The sequence below is a fragment of the Tamandua tetradactyla genome, chromosome 3 (assembly GCF_023851605.1).
Source record: "Tamandua tetradactyla isolate mTamTet1 chromosome 3, mTamTet1.pri, whole genome shotgun sequence".
NCBI lineage: Eukaryota > Metazoa > Chordata > Mammalia > Pilosa > Myrmecophagidae > Tamandua > Tamandua tetradactyla.
Window position 1 is genome coordinate 7,094,475 of NC_135329.1, and position 15,871 is coordinate 7,110,345.

Consider the following 15,871-nt stretch of genomic DNA (forward strand, 5'->3'; position numbering starts at 1 on the left):
TGGATAATATTTTCCTCTACCATTTTGGCTTTTGTATTATATATATCATATCTGATTTTCCTTCTTTCTACACTTTACTCCATACCTCTCTCTTCTGTCTTTTCGTATCTGACTCTAGTGCTCCCTTTAGTATTTCTTGCAGAGCTGGTCTCTTCGTCACAAATTCTCTCAGTGACTTTTTGTCTATAAATGTTTTAATTTCTCCTTCATTTTTGAAGGACAATTTTGCTGGTTATAGAAGTCTTGGTTGGCAGTTTTTCTCTTTTAGTAATTTAAATGTATTATCCCACTGTCTTCTAGCTTCCATGGTTTCTGCTGAGAAATCTACACATAGTCTTATTGGGTTTCCCTTGTATGTGACAGATTGTTTTTCTCTTGCTGCTTTCAAGATCCTCTCTTTCTCTTTGACCTCTGACATTCTAACTAGTAAGTGTCTTGGAGAACGCCTATTTGGGTCTATTCTCTTTGGGGTGCGCTGCACTTCTTGGATCTGTAATTTTAGGTCTTTCATAAGAGTTGGGAAATTTTCAGTGATAATTTCTTCCATTAGTTTTTCTCCTCCTTTTCCCTTCTCTTCTCCTTCTGGGATACCCACAACACGTATATTTGTGCGCTTCATATTGTCATTCAGTTCCCTGATCCCCTGCTCAAGTTTTTCCATTCTTTTCCCTATAGTTTCTGTTTCTTTTTGGAATTCAGATGTTCCATCCTCCAATTCACTAATTCTAGCTTCTGTCTCTTTAAATCTACCATTGTAGGTATCCATTGTTTTTTCCATTTTTTCTTCTTTGTCCTTCACTCCCATAAGTTCTGTGATTTGTTTTTTCAGATTTTCTATTTCTTCTTTTTGTTCAGCCCATGTCTTCTTCATGTCCTCCCTCAGTTTATTGATTTGGTTTTTGAAGAGGTTTTCCATTTCTGTTCGTATATTCAGCATTAGTTGTCTCAGCTCCTGTATCTCATTTGAACTATTGGTTTGTTCCTTTGACTGGGCCATATCTTCAATTTTCTGAGCGTGATCATTATTTTCTGCTCGTGTCTGGGCATTTGATCAGGTTTCCCCGGGTGTGGGACCCGGCTGGTTGAAAGGTTTTTCTGTGAAATCTCTGGGCTCTGTTTTTCTTTTCCTGCCCAGTAGGTGGCGCTCGTGGCGCTTGTCTGTCTGCGGGTCCCACCAGTAAAAGATGCTGTGGCTCCTTTAACTTGTCAATCCGAGTCTCGCAGTCGGCCCAGGAAACCGCGCGTGGAGGGGGGGTCGCCGGCCACCGCGGCTTGGGGGAGTGCCGGTCCAAATTGCCTAGCTGGCCCGAGACGCCAAGTGTGGCGGGAGGGCCCCGCTATCCAACGTTCCCAGTCGGACCGGGAAGCCACGTGTGTGGAAGGGACCCCGGTCACCAGCCGCCCCGGCCCGGGAAAGCGCATACCCCTCGAGTATCTCACCGCAGCGGATTCTCCCTGCCCGTTCAGCCGTTCCAGAATGGGGTACGCTGTCTTTTTGGTCTCTGTCGTGGCTCCGGGAGCTGTTTCGTATTGTTTCTGTTTCTTTAGTTGCTGTTCTGGAGGAGGAACTAAGACCCGTGCGTCTTACTAAGCCGCCATCTTCTCCGGAAGTCCCTTTTAAAACAACTTTGACTTAAAGTCTATTTTCCCTGATATGGGTATAGCTACCCTAGTCCCCTCCAACCCCCTTTGTTTACTGTTTGCTAAAATATTTTTTTCTAGCCTTTCATTTTCAACCTATTTGTCTCTGTTTTTGTTTGCTAAGTGCTGCTGGAATGCAGCATACCAGATATGGGACAGGTTTTTGTTTTTGTTTTTTTTTTTAGTTGAGAAATCTTTATGCACAAACAGTCCATCCATAGTATATAATCAGTGGCTCACAATATATTACATGATCATTTTTAAAACATTTGCCATACTTCAGAAAAAGAAAGAAAATGAAAAACTGAAAACTCATACATCCCATACTCCTCACCTCTTCCTTTCATTGAACACTAGTATTGCAATCTACCCAATTTTTTTACCTTTATCCCCCCCATTATTTATTTATTTTTCCTTACTTTTTCACGCATTTGTCCATACCCTGGATATAGGGTCCATGATACATAAGGGTTTCACAATCAAGTGTTCAGGTTGTAAAAGCTATAGTTATACAGTCATCTTCAAGAATCAAGGCTACTGGAACACAGTTCAACAGCTTCAAATACTTCTCTCTAGCCTCTCCAATGCACCATAAACTAAAAAGGACTATCTATATATGCATAAGAATGACCTCCAGGATAACCTCTTGACTCTGTTTGAAATCTCTCAGCCACTGAAACTTTATCTTGTCTCATTTCTCTCTTCCCCATTTTGGTCAAGAAGGCTTTCTCAGTCCCATGATGTCCCAGCTAATTCCGGGACTCCTGTCCCACATTGTCAGGAGATTTATACTCCTGGGAATCGTGTCCCATGTAGGGGGGAAAGCAGTGAGTTCACCTGCCAAGTTGGCTTAGAGAGAGAGGCCACATCTGAGCAACAGAAGAGGTTCTCTGGGGGTGACTGTTAGGCATAATTGTAAGTAGGTTTAGCTTCTCCTTTGCAGGAATAAGTTTCATAGGGGCGAAACCCTATGTCGAAGACTCAGCCTATTGAATTAGTTATCCCCACTGCTTGCGAGAATATCAGGAATTCCCCAGATGGGGAAGTTGAATATTTCCTCCTTTCTCCCCAGTCCACCAAGAGGATTGTTCTAGTTTGCTAGCTGCCAGAATGCAGTATACCAGAAATGGAATGGCTTTTAAAAAGGGGAATTTAATAAGTTACTAGTTTATAGTTCTAAGACCAAGAAAATGTCCCAATTAGAACAAGTCAATAGAAATGTCCAATCAAAGGTATCTAGGGAAAGATACCTTGGTTCAAGAAGGCCAATGAAGTTCAGGGTTTCTCTCTCAAGTGAGAAGGCACATGGTGAACACAGTCACAGTTTCTCTCTCAGCTAGAAGGGCACATGGCAAGCACAGCGTCATTTGCTAGCTTTCTCTCCTGGCTTCTGGTTTCATGAAGCTCCCCAGGAGGCGTTTTCCTTCTTCATCTCCGATGATCACTGGCTTGTGGTCTCTCTGCTTCGTGGTCTCTCTGCTTTGCGATGCTGCAACATTCTCTGCTCTCTTCGAATCTTTCTTCTCCAAAACGTTTCCTCTTTTGTAGATCTCCAGAAACTTCTCAAGACCCATCCAAATGGATGGAGATATGTCATCACCTAATCTAGTTTAACGACTACTCTTAATTAAATCGCATCTCCAGGGAGATGACCTGATTACAGTTTCAAACATAGTATTGAATAGGGATTATTCAGCCTTTATGAAATGGGATTTAGATTAAAACATGGCTTTTCTAGGAGACTTACATACTTTCACACCAGCACAGGGATTTTGCAAATATTTTTTTAATTTTCTGTTCAAATTACACTGGGTGTATCAGGGCATCACACTAACCTATAGAAATCAACAAGATCTCACTCCCTATTCAAGATTCCATGTAATTAGGGTGTTCAAATAAACTGACCATACAAGTTAAATTAGATAATGTGCTACTTGAAATACACATTTTGCACCAAGTAAACATCTCTCCCTTTATTCTTACACAGAAGATGAAGTTTTAAAATATGGGCGATATCACCCTTTACCCTGTATTCTGATTTACCTTAGTCCTATCCAGACAGCGTCATTCATGTCTCTGGTCAAAGTCTGATCATTTTTTCATCTTTAACAGTTTGCTGTATGGGGTAATGCTGACTTTCATAGCTTCAGTGCTCTAACTCTGAGTCTCAGGTGTCACATAAATACCCAAAGTTTCAGAGAACAACCAGGTTATACACAAATAGCTCAGTATTTTATAGTTTAACTAATAGAACTCCTGAATGAAACAGCTTTTGAAAAGGGAATTTATTAAATTACAATTTTACAGTTCTAAGGCCATAAAAATGTCTAAACTAAGACATCCAGAAGAAGATACTTTGACTCAAGAGAGGCCGATGTATGTCACGTGGGAAGGCACGTGGGTGATATCTGCTGGTTCTTGTTCCTGGTCCATTGCTTCCAGCTTCTTATTCCAACAGTTTTCCCCTCTAAGCATCTGTGGACCTTAATTTAGCTCCTTGGGGGCAAAACTCTGGGTTCTGGTTTGCTTAGTATCTCATCAGAAGACACATGGCAACATCTGCTGAGCTCTGCAATTCCAAACGTCCGTGTCTACGTGTCTGCTCTCTCTGTCAGCAACCTAAGCATCTCCAAATGTCTGAGGCTCTGTCAGCTCTGAAGCAACTCCAAAATGTTTCTGCCTTTTAAAGGTCTTCAGAAACTAATCAAGACCCACTTTAGATGGGCGGAGTCACATCTCCATCTAATCAAAAGGTCACACCCACAATTAGGTGTGTCACATCTCCATGAAAACAGCCTAATCAAGGGTTCTGCCCTACAGTATTGAATCTGGATTAGCAGGAGATGGCTTTTCTGGGGTACATAACACTTTTGAGCTAGGACAGGATCTAAACTGAGTCTTTTGTAAACCACATATAGTTGGATCTTGCTTTTTTATCTGTTGTATCAATGTGTCTTTTGTTGCAGAATTTAATCCATTAACATTCTTTGTTATTACTGTAAAGGCAGTACTTACTGAAGCCATTTTGTCCTTTGGTTTTTATATGTCATATCTTTTCTTTTTTTGTCCCTCTTTTCCTTTATTGCACCCTCCTTTTCTGTATAGGTTATCTTTTCCGATGTATCTGACTGATCACTTTCTTATTTCTGTTTTGGTATATATTTTTTAAATACTTCTTTGTGGTAATTACCTTGGAGTTTATATTGTACAACCTATATCTATAATCTACTAATCTGGAAAAATACCAATTTAGCTTCAATAGCGTACATATTCTCTAACTTTTCTTCACACTCCTCCAGGTCGCTTTCTCCTGTTTTTTACTTTCAACTTGCAAAACTCCTTTAGTAATTCTTGTAAGGCAGGAGGTCTTTTGTTGACAAACTCTGTCACTTTCTGTTTATCTAGAATATTTTCAGCTCACCCTCTTTTTTTTATTAATTAAAAAAGATTAACAAACAAAACATTTAGAAATCATTCCATTCTACATATATAATCAGTAATTCTTAATATCATCACATAGTTGCATATTCATCATTTCTTAGAACATTTGTATCGATTTAGAAAAAGAAATAAAAAGACAACAGGAAAAGAAATAAAACGATAACAGAGAAAAAAAAATCATACATACCATACCCCTTACCCCTCGCTTTCATTTACCACTAGCACTTCAAACTGAATTTTTTTTAACATTTGTTCCCCGTATTATTTATTTTTATTCCATATGTTCTACTCTTCTGTTGCTATAGTAGCTAAAAGGAGCATCAGACACAAGGTTTTCACATTCACAGAGTCTCATTGTGAAAGCTATACCATTGTTCAATCATCATCAAGAAACATGGCTACTGGAACACAGCTCTATATTTTCAGGCAATTCCCTCCAGCCTCTCCACTACATCTTGAACAACAAGGTGATATCTACTTAATGTGTAAGAATAACCTCCAGGATAACTCTTGACTCTGTTTGGAATCTCTCAGCCATTGACACTTAGTCTCATTTCACTCTTCCCCCTTTGGTCGAGAAGGTTCTCTCAATCCCTTGATGTTAATTCTCAGCTCATTCTAGGGTTTTTCTCAGTCCCTTGATGCTGAGTCTCAGCTCATTCCAAGATCTCTGTCCCACGTTGCCAGGAAGGTCCACACCCCTGGGAGTCATGTCCCATGTAGAGAGGGTAGGGTGGGGAGACTGCTCGTTGTGTTGGCTGGAGAGAGGGGCCACATCTGAGCAACAAAAGAGGCTTTCTTGGGGGTGACTCTTAGGCCTCATTTTAAGTAGGCTTGACCTATCCTTTGTGGGGTTAAGTTTCATATGAACAAACCCCAAGACTGGGGGCTCAGCCTATAGCTTTGGTCCACACTGCTTGTGAGAATATCAAGAATTCAACTTGGGGAAGTTGAATTTCTCCCCGTTCTTACCATTCCCCGAAGGGGGCTTTGCAAATACTTTTCCAGTGACTGATCAAATCACTCTGGGATTCGTCGGAGCATCACTCTGGACAAACCAACAAAATCTCATGTCCTACCTGAGATTCCAAGTACTTACGACATTCAATCAAACTGTCTACATGAGTTATATTAGGAAATGCTCTAGTCAAAATATAAATTTTGTAACAAATAAACATTTTTTGCTTTAGTCTCACACAGAAGGTGACATTTTAAAGTATTAATTATCATCTATTTTCAGCACCCTGCAATAATGACATTCCTTTGTTCTTCCTCATGCAAAAACATTTTTAAAATTTGTACATTGTACATTTCACTATTATTATACACTCTAGGCATTCCTAGATTATACCATCTCGATCTTTACCATCTATCTTTCTTTCTGATTTCATTTATGTCCCCAGCCCTCCTCCCTCTATCATTCTCACATGCAGCTTCATTCAGTGTTTTAACATAATTACATTACAGTTAGGTAGTACTGAGCTGTCCATTTCTGAGTTTTTATATTCAGTCCTGTTGCACAATCTGTATCCCTTCAGCTCCAATTACCAATATCTCACCCTATTTCTATCTCCTGATGGTCTCTGTTACCAAGGAAATATTCCAAGTTTATTCACTAATGTCAGTTCATATCAGTGAGACCATACGGTATTTGTCCTTTTGTTTCTGGCTAATTACACTCAGCATAATGTCCTTAAGGTCCATTCATGTTGTTACGTACTTCAGAACTTTATTCTGTCTTACAGCTGCATAATATTCCATCTTATGTAAATGTCACAGTTTGTTTCGCCAACTGTCTGTTGATGGACATTTTGTCTGTTTCCATCTCTTGGTAATTGTTAATGCTGCTATAAACATTGGTGTGTAAATGTCCATTTGTGTCCTTGCCCTCGTGTCCTTTGAGTAGAGACAGCATATAGGTGGGTCCTGTTTTTTAATCCATTCTGCCAGACTATGTCTTTTGATTGGAGAGTTTAATCCATTAACGTTCAGTGTTACTACTGCATGGGTAGTACTTTCTTCTACTGTTTTGCCTTCTGGATTTTATATATCATATCTAATTTTCCTTCTTTTTACCTTTACTCATAGTCTTCCTTTCTACACTCTTCTCCACACCTCTCTCTTCTGTCTTCATATCTGTCTCTAGTGTTCCCTTTAGTATTTCTTGCAGAGCTGGTCTCTTGGTCACAAATTCTCTCAGTGATTTTTTGTCTGAAAATGTTTTAATTTCTCCCTCATTTTTGAAGGACAGTTTTGCTGGATATAGAATTCTTGGTTGGCAGTTTTTCTCTTTTAATAATTTAAATATATTATCCCACTGTCTTCTCGCCTCCATGGCTTCTGCTGAGAGATCTGCACATAGCCTTATTGGGCTTCCCTTGTATGTGATGGATTGCTTTTCTCTTGCTGCTTTCAAGATCCTCTCTTTCTCTTTGACCTCTGACATTCTGATTAGTAAATGTCTTGGAGTATGTCTATTTGGATCTATTCTCTTTGGGGTACGCTGCACTTCTTGGATCTGTAATTTTAAGTCTTTCATAAGAGTTGGGAAATTTTCAGTGATAATTTTCTCCTCCTTTTCCCTTTTCTTCTCCTTCTGGGACACCCACAACACGTATATTTGTGTGCTTCATATTGTCTTTCAATTCCCTGAGTCCCTGCTCATATTTTTCCATTTTTTTCCCTATAGTTTCTGTTTCTTGTCGAATTTCAGATGTTCCATTCTCCAGTTCAGAAATCCTGTGTTCTGTCTCTCAAAATCTACCATTGAAGGTTTCCATTGTTTTTTTCATCTCTTCTACTGTGTCTTTCATTCCCATAAGTTCTGTGATTTGTTTTTTTAGACTTTCAGTTTCTTCTTTTTGTTCTTTCCTTGCCTTCTTTATATCCTCCCTCAATTCGTTGATTTGGTTTTTGATGAGGTTTTCCATGTCTGTTCGTATATTCTGAATTAAATGTTTCAGCTCCTGTATTTTATTGAAATGTTGGTTTGTTCCTTTGACTGGGCCATAGCTTCAGTTTTCCTAGTGTGATTTGTTTGTTTTGCTGGCGTCTAGGCATTTAATTACCTTGGTTAGTTTATTCTGGAGATTGCTTTCACTTCTTTTATCTAGGGTTTTCTTGCTGGATGAATTTGTTGTCTGTCTGTTCTTTGACATTCAGTTCAGCTTTATCTGGACCTCTAGCTTAAGTTTTGCTTAACAGAGGAGAATTTTTCAGTTCTTGTTTTCTTGTTTCTTGCCCTGCTTGTGTGGTGCCTTCCCCCCACCACCACACTTAGGAGGGTCTACTTAGATATTATATACCCAAGCCAGATTTTCCCAGACCAAACTGGCCTCCTATCAGGAGGAAAGAGTCACCTGCATCGGTTTTCCCTGAGGGTGAGACCCAGCAGGTTGAAAGACTTCCCTGTGAAGTCTCTGGACTCTGTTTTTCTTATCCTGCCCTGTGTGTGGCGCTTTTCTGACTGCAGGTTCCACCAGCATAAGATGATGCGGTACCTTTAACTTTGGCGGACTCTCCCTGCTGGGGGCATAGTGGAGACAGAGGAGAGGTTATAGGCTGGTTGTAGGCTTCAAATTACCAAGCCCTGGTGTCTGAATTCCTTGAGGGAGGGATTCCACCTGAGTTGGGCTTCACCCCTCCCCTGGGGAAGGTACAGGTTCCAGACAAGTCCCCAAAAGAGCTCACTTCTGCCTATGCTTGGGGCAGTTGCAGCCTGAAAAGTCCTGCCGCTGTGTCCAGAGGCAGTCAAGCCTTTGTAGATATACAGCCACAAAAACCTCTGTTTCCTTCTTTCCCCCCCCCCCCCCCTTTTTCTGTCAGCCTTGCCCGCTTGGCGCCGGGGCAAAAATGAGCAACCTCCACTTTGATCAGGTTCACCTAAGCTGGGGGCCTATGTTTAGTAATCAGAATTTGTTAATTAGTTCCACAATTGGCGTTTGATTGTGCCCAGTCCCTGCTGCTGGTAAAGTCCTTTCCTTTCCCCTCTGGGAAGCGGCCTGTGGGGAAGGGGTGCTGGCCGCCGCAGCTTCAGCAACTCACTGTTCGGGGGGGGTGCTCGCAGCCGGTACAGCTGGTCCAGACTGGGGTACGCTGTGTGTCTGGTCACTGACATGGCCCCAGGAGCTGTTCTGTACTGTTTCTGGTTATTTAGTAGTTGTTCTGGAGGACGAACTAAAACGTGCGCGTTGTTAAGCCGCCATCTTGACCCGGAAGTCCAGAATACCTTTTAAAAAGGGAATTTATTAAGTTGCAAGTTTGCAGGTCTAAGACTGTGAAAATGTCCAAATTAAGGCATCCATGGAAAGATACCTTGGTTCAAGAACAGCCGGGGTCCAGAATACCTCTGTAAGCTGTAAAGGCACATGGCAATGTCTGCTGGCTTTCTCTCTTGGCTTCTCATTTATAAGGACTCTCTGTAGGTGTTCTGCATCTCCAAAGATCTCTGGCTGTGTGGGCTCTCTCGGCTCTGTTGACTCTGTACATTGTCCAAAATGGTTCCCTCTTAAAGGGCTCCAGTATGCAACCCCACCTTGAATGGATGGACACACATCTCCATGAAAACCATCTAATCAAAAGTTACGACCCCCAGTTGGGTGGGTCACATCACCATGGAAACAATAAAAAATAATCCCACCCGGATTATTGAATGACATTTAAAGGACATGGCTTTTCTGGGGTACATAATCACTTCAAACTGACACAGGGACCCATCCTGTCTTATAGCCATTCAGTCCCCTTCACTGACACCACTCCCCTCCCCCTTTTTTTTTTCTGTGAAGCTTTCCTGCCTCTGCTTTCTTTCCCATTATGATATCCCAGCCACTCAAGATGGGGTCAATTCAGAAAGGTGGGTTAATCCAGAAAACACAGTTTTTCCACCTACCAGAAACTGGGCTGAGTATACACACCTCTAGCCAAGAGTTCTGTTGCATTTCTTTTTCTCTCCCACCTAAGGAGCACTTTTGTATGTGGCACTCCTCAGCCCTTTGTGTTCCACCTGGGTCGTTACAGACTTAGGCCTCTCTGCCTGGATATCCATTGATTCTAATGTGATACTTTGAGTAGGTCTATAGTCTGTATCCATAGCTGGAGGAACCCAGGCAGTGCTACCTCAACCTGACTCCCAAGCTGCAGGGGACAGAGTAAGGGGAAAGGGTCCAGACTGGGAATCCAGGAAAAATATCTTCTATATGGCTTTGGAGATTACTGTTATTTTTTTTTTTTGATTCAGCACTAGTGGGGTCCATCTCCAGCCTCTATCCTCCAGAGTTCCAAACCAGTGGAATTTGTTCCTTTTATTAGCTGTTTCTGATAGGTTTTTCCAGGGGATGTTTCACATCACCATGTTGAGGATGGTGCAAATAACAAAAAGCCATAACTACTTTTAAGGGGTTCACATTATTCCATCAAGCAGCTATATTGTGACTGGGATTTTGCGTATTTTCCATTTTTCCTAATAAATAGTACCTGTGATGGACATTTAGTATACCTAGCTTACTTTGCCTTTTTAAATTCCTAGGAATGTGGAAAATCAGGGTCAAAATATATGAATTTTTCTGACTTGTAGATACATCTTGTTAATTAATATGCTTCTCCAAAGAATTGTGAGAGTAGGCTTTATTTTAATTTGACATTTTATTACTTTTTGTTGGTTGAATGACATGTCATTCAATTTTGTTTGATGCTATTGTACCAAAGTATACATTATAATTTTTAACTTTTTCACTGTATAACATATATACAAAACAAAGAAAGAAAAAAGCAATAATTTTCAAAGCACACTTCAACAGGTAGTTACAGAACAGATTCTAGAATTTGTCGTTGAGTACCATTTCTTCATCTCAGATTTTTCCTTTTAGCTGCTCCAAAACACTGGAGACTAGAAGGAATATTAATATAGTGATTTAGCACCCATACACATTTGTTGAATCCCATTTTCTCTGTTTTACCTCCTCTTTCTCCTTTACTCCTTCTCCATTCTATAGGGATCTTTGGGAAAATGCCTGCTCTAACTTTCTCATGTCGAGAAGGGGTGTCCATACTGAAGAATAAGGGGATGAAATTAATCGATAAACCTGGACAGGCTGGTCCCTCTGGGTTTCAGGATTTATCTGACCTAGGAGGGCAAACCCGAACCCTGGGTGTTCTTAAAGAGACAACAGGAGTGATGGTGATTGGGGTTTAGCAAACTGTGACAATTAGCACTATCTAACTGAAATTTGCATGAGAGCAGCCTCCGCAACAGCCTCTTGACTCCATTTGATCTCTCTTGGCCACCGATTCCTTATTTTATTACACTTCTTTTCCCCCTTTTTGGTCAGGAAGGCATTGTTGAGCTCACAGTACCAAGGCCAGATTCATTCTCAGGAGTCATGCCCTATATTGTCAGGAAGATTTTCATCCCTGAATGGCTTGAACCACATAGTGAGGAGGGTCATGATTCTTCTTGCAAAGTCTGGCTTAGAAAGAGAAAGAAGCCACATCTAAGGGACAAGAAGCTTCCTGGAAGCAACTCTTAAGCTTTGTTGTGAGTAGTCCTAGCTTCTTCTTTACAGAAACAACTTTCACAAGAGCAAGCCTCAAAATCCAGAGCTTGGCCTGTTTTCTTGAGAGTAACCAATGGTTGGGAAGGTACCTGGGGGTTCCCAGATGGGAGAGTTTAGTAATTCCATATATATATGTGTATATTTCCCCTTCAGATCCTCAAGGGACTCTACTAATACTTTTTAAATTATTAGCCCACCCACAGTCTATGTATCCTGGCACTATTCCAGGCCATAGGGAATTACAAGGCCTCGTTCCCATTCTGGACTCCAGGAGTCTACATTATAATTTTTTTAATAAATTCTTCATTATAATTTTTAAGAAATCTTTCTTTTTTCAGAAAGTTATTAGATCCCCACATTTATCTTATTAATTAGTCTATTTGGAAATGAAACTGACATCTTTGAGTTTGGTCACTTTTCTTAAGATTTTTAGTACTTCTTTAGGGCTATGTAATTTATAACTTCTTTGTTAAAGAATGTTGATATATGCATATGGAGGATTATAGTTAAAACACTATATTGAGAACTTTAGCTTTTCTTCTTTTTTTAATTTTACAGTAAGGCAAAAGAGAATGAAAGAAGTAGACAATCTTGAAAGTATAAAAGAAGAATGGTAAGTAAAAGTGTGTCAGTTTTTTTGTTACTAATGCCTTTATTATCTTTCTCTAAAGTATTTTTTTATCCTAGCAATTTTGAACATATTTTAGTGAGATTACTAAATCATTGTTATTAATGATATTGTCTTTAGTTTTTCTCTATTCACTAGTTACTTTTGTTATTTAAGTGTGAAATTCAAGTAACTTAATTTTCCTGGTCTTTTGTGTTGTACTGTCTTGGAGGCATAGTGGAAATATGATGGCTTTTACTATCTCTCTGACTTTTGGGCAACTGAAGTAAACTCTTTGACCTTTAATAACTCATCTGTATAATGGAGCTGTAAATATCTACCTAAAAGATAACCTGTGCTGGTTTGAAACAGTTATGTACCCCCAGAAAATCCATGTTCTTTTAATCCTAATCCAGTCTTGTGGAGACAGACCTACTATAGGGTGGAACCTCTTGATTAGATTGTTTCCATGGAGGTGTAATCTACCCAATTGTGTGTGGGGCCTTTTGATTAGATTGTTTCCATGGAGATGTGACACCCTCCCCACTCCACCCATTCAAGGTGGGTCTTAATTAGTTTACTGGCATCCTTAAAAGAGCTCAGGGAAAGAGAAAGAGCTCGGAGCCAATACAGGAAGTAGACACCTAGACACAGACACTTGAAGATATTTGGAGAACCAACATAGAAAGCTACTGGAATCGAAAGCTGAAAGCAGTGCAACCCTGGGGGCAGAAGATCAGGAGATGCCAGCCCAGCTGTCAGAGAAACCCCAAATATGATTGGTCTTTTTTGGGTGAAGATATCTTCTTGTTGATGCCTTAATTTGGTCATTTTCATGGCCTTAGCACTGTACATTTATAACCTAATCAGTTCCCTTTGGAAAAAAAAATCCGTTTCTGGTATAATGCATTCCAGCAGCTTTAATAAACCAAAGCAATACCTGTGAGAATTATAAATATAAGGCACTTAGCCTAGTATTAGCATAGAGTGCATGCAATAAATATAAGATACAGTCTGTGGTTCTTACCAAATTAAGTTATTTTATTCTCATTTATCTGAGGAGAAATATCAGTCTATAATATGCTGTTTGTTTAAATGTTTAAAGAGGTAAATTTCTTTCCTTCGTGGTCCATTTAAGTACACAAACAGGTATATACTTCATACTTGCTTTCCCTTTACAGTTTTGATACATGTGCAGAGTAGTATAGAGGAAAGAAATGTAGTATGGAGTCTTGAGGTGTTGGTTGAGTCTCCTGTGTGCCATTTGCTAGCTATATGATCTTCAATAAGTAGCTAGCCTCCATTTTTTTGTATGTGTTAAATGAGGATAATGATAATAGTAACCTCATTCAGTTATTGTAAGAGATGTGAAAATGCTTTGTAAACGCTTGTATGCTAAACACGTTATTTATTATTTTTCACTAGAGTATTTTTGTTTTATATATATTTAATAAAATATTTGATGCTAACTATATAATGGCTTGTGAGTTTGCATCATGGGTTCCCAAGACCACTCCCAGGTTCAGTGATTCACTGAAAAGAATTCACAGCACTCAGCTTGTAATTGTACTCACAGCTATGATTTATTACAGCTGAAGGATAGAGAGCAAAATCAGCTAAGAGAAAAGGCGCATAGGCAGAAGTCTGAAGGAAACCAGATACATGCTTCTGAGAGTCTTCTCCCAGTGGAGTCACACTGGACACCCTTATTCCCTTAGCACCTGGTCACAGCATGTGTGAAATGTCTGCCAGGGAGAGACCCAGTGCCCAGGGTTTTTATTGAGGGCTGGTCTTTCAGAAACCCTTTGCCTAACATATACCAAGACTCCAAACTCTCAGAAGAAAAGAGGTGTTTAGTAAAACCACACTGTTTGTACAAACAGGTTAGGCACAGTGAGCCACTCTTATTGGTTAGAGTGGTGGGAACCCTCCCCAAATCCAAATTCCCAGATGCCATTCTAAGGCCAGTTTAGTAAGCAGTCCTTTCAAAGCTTAGCAGCCTGACTGCTGTGGTAACTCTTTTCTGCTCAGATATAAATTGAATAGCTAATTTAAAAGAATAAAGTTAACTAACTACAGAACTTTGATTTTTTTCTTATTACAGCTTTTTGAGATAATTTCATGCCATCCAGTTCACCCATTTAAAGTGTTCAGTTCAGTGGTGTTTATTATATTCATAGTTACGCATCTTTCTCCGTTATTTAATTCTAAAGCATTTTCATCATCCCAAAGAGAAATTCCTTACCCGTTGGCAGTCACTTTCCCCATCTTTTTCCCTTTGCCCCAGGTGAGCACTAATCTCCTCCCTGTCTCTGGATTTGCATGTTTTGGACATTTCCTGTAAATAGAATCATGTAATGCATGGCCTTTTACATGTGGCTTCTTTCCTTTGGCATAATATTTTAATGTTCAACCAGGTTGCACATGTATCGTTACTTAAATACAACACTTACAAGGCATATATGCAAAAATATTTGGTAATAGAGTTTGTCATGTTCTTTCTTACAAAAATGGATTTTGTTAGAAACGAGGTCCAGTAAAAAAAAGAAGACTAATCTCCTAACTATTTCATTGTTCAGAGATTGTAAATGTAAATTGTACATTTGAAAATAGCAAATTTTATGCTATACCTATGTCACCACAGTAAATTTTTTTATTAATTTAAAAAATTAACAAATGAAATAAAAATTAACAGATAATCAGTAATTCACAATATCATCACTTAGTTGCATATTCATCATTTCTTAGAACATTTCCATCCATTCAGAAAAAGAAATAAAAAGACAATAGAAAAAGAAATAAAACAAAAACAAAAACAGAAAAAAAGGAAAAAGATTATACCTACCATACCCCTTACCCCTCGCTTTCACTGATCACTAGCATTTCAAACTAAATTTATTTTAACATTTGTTCCCCCTATTATTTATTTTTATTCCATGTATTCTACTCGTCTGTTGACAAGGTAGATAAAAAGAGCATCAGACAAAAGGTTTTCAAAATCACAGTCAGTCACATTGTGAAAGCTATATCATTATTCAGTCATCTTCAAGAAACATGGCTACTGGAACACAGCTCTACATTTTTAGGCAGTTCCCTCCAGCCTCTCCCTTACATCTTGAAAACAAGGTGATACCTACTCAATGCATAAGAATAACCTCCAGGATAACCTCTCGACTCTGTTTGGAATCTCTCAGCCATTGACACTTTGTCTCATTTCACTCTTCCCCCTTTTGGTCAAGAAGGTTTTCTCAACCCCTTGATGCTGGGTCTCAGTTCATTCTAGGGTTTTTCTCAATCCCTTGATGCTGAGTCTCAGCTCATTCTAGGATTTCTGTCCCACAATGCCAGGAAGGTCCACACCCCTGGGAGTCATGTCCCACGTAGCCAGGGGAAGGGTGGTGAGATTGCTTGTTTTGTTGGCTGGAGAGAGAGGCCACATCTGAGCAACAAAAGAGGCTCTCTTGGGGGTGACTCTTAGGCCTAAATTTTAAGTAAACTTGACCTATCCTTTGTAGGGTTAAGTTTCATATGAACAAACCTCAAGACTTGGGGCTAAACCTATAACTTTGGTTGTCCACACTGCTTGTGAGAATATCAAGAATTCAACTTGGGGAAGTTAAATTTCTCCCCG

General features: G+C 39.7%; 1 protein-coding gene across 5 annotated transcripts in view; it reads left to right on the forward strand.

Annotated features, from left to right (window-relative positions):
* UBXN2A (UBX domain protein 2A) overlaps positions 1-15,871 on the forward strand; it is a 74,956-nt gene that overhangs the window by 14,932 nt on the left and 44,153 nt on the right. For 3 of the 5 annotated variants that reach the window (XM_077152220.1, XM_077152222.1, XM_077152223.1), the window contains exon 2: positions 12,192-12,246. In XM_077152220.1, coding sequence (XP_077008335.1) covers positions 12,206-12,246 — 41 coding nt within the window. In that variant the 5' untranslated portion in view covers positions 12,192-12,205. Of the gene's footprint in view, positions 1-9,005; positions 11,615-11,640; positions 12,247-15,871 lie in introns of those variants that run through there. The other 2 variants (XM_077152221.1, XM_077152224.1) reach the window with 2 other exon arrangements.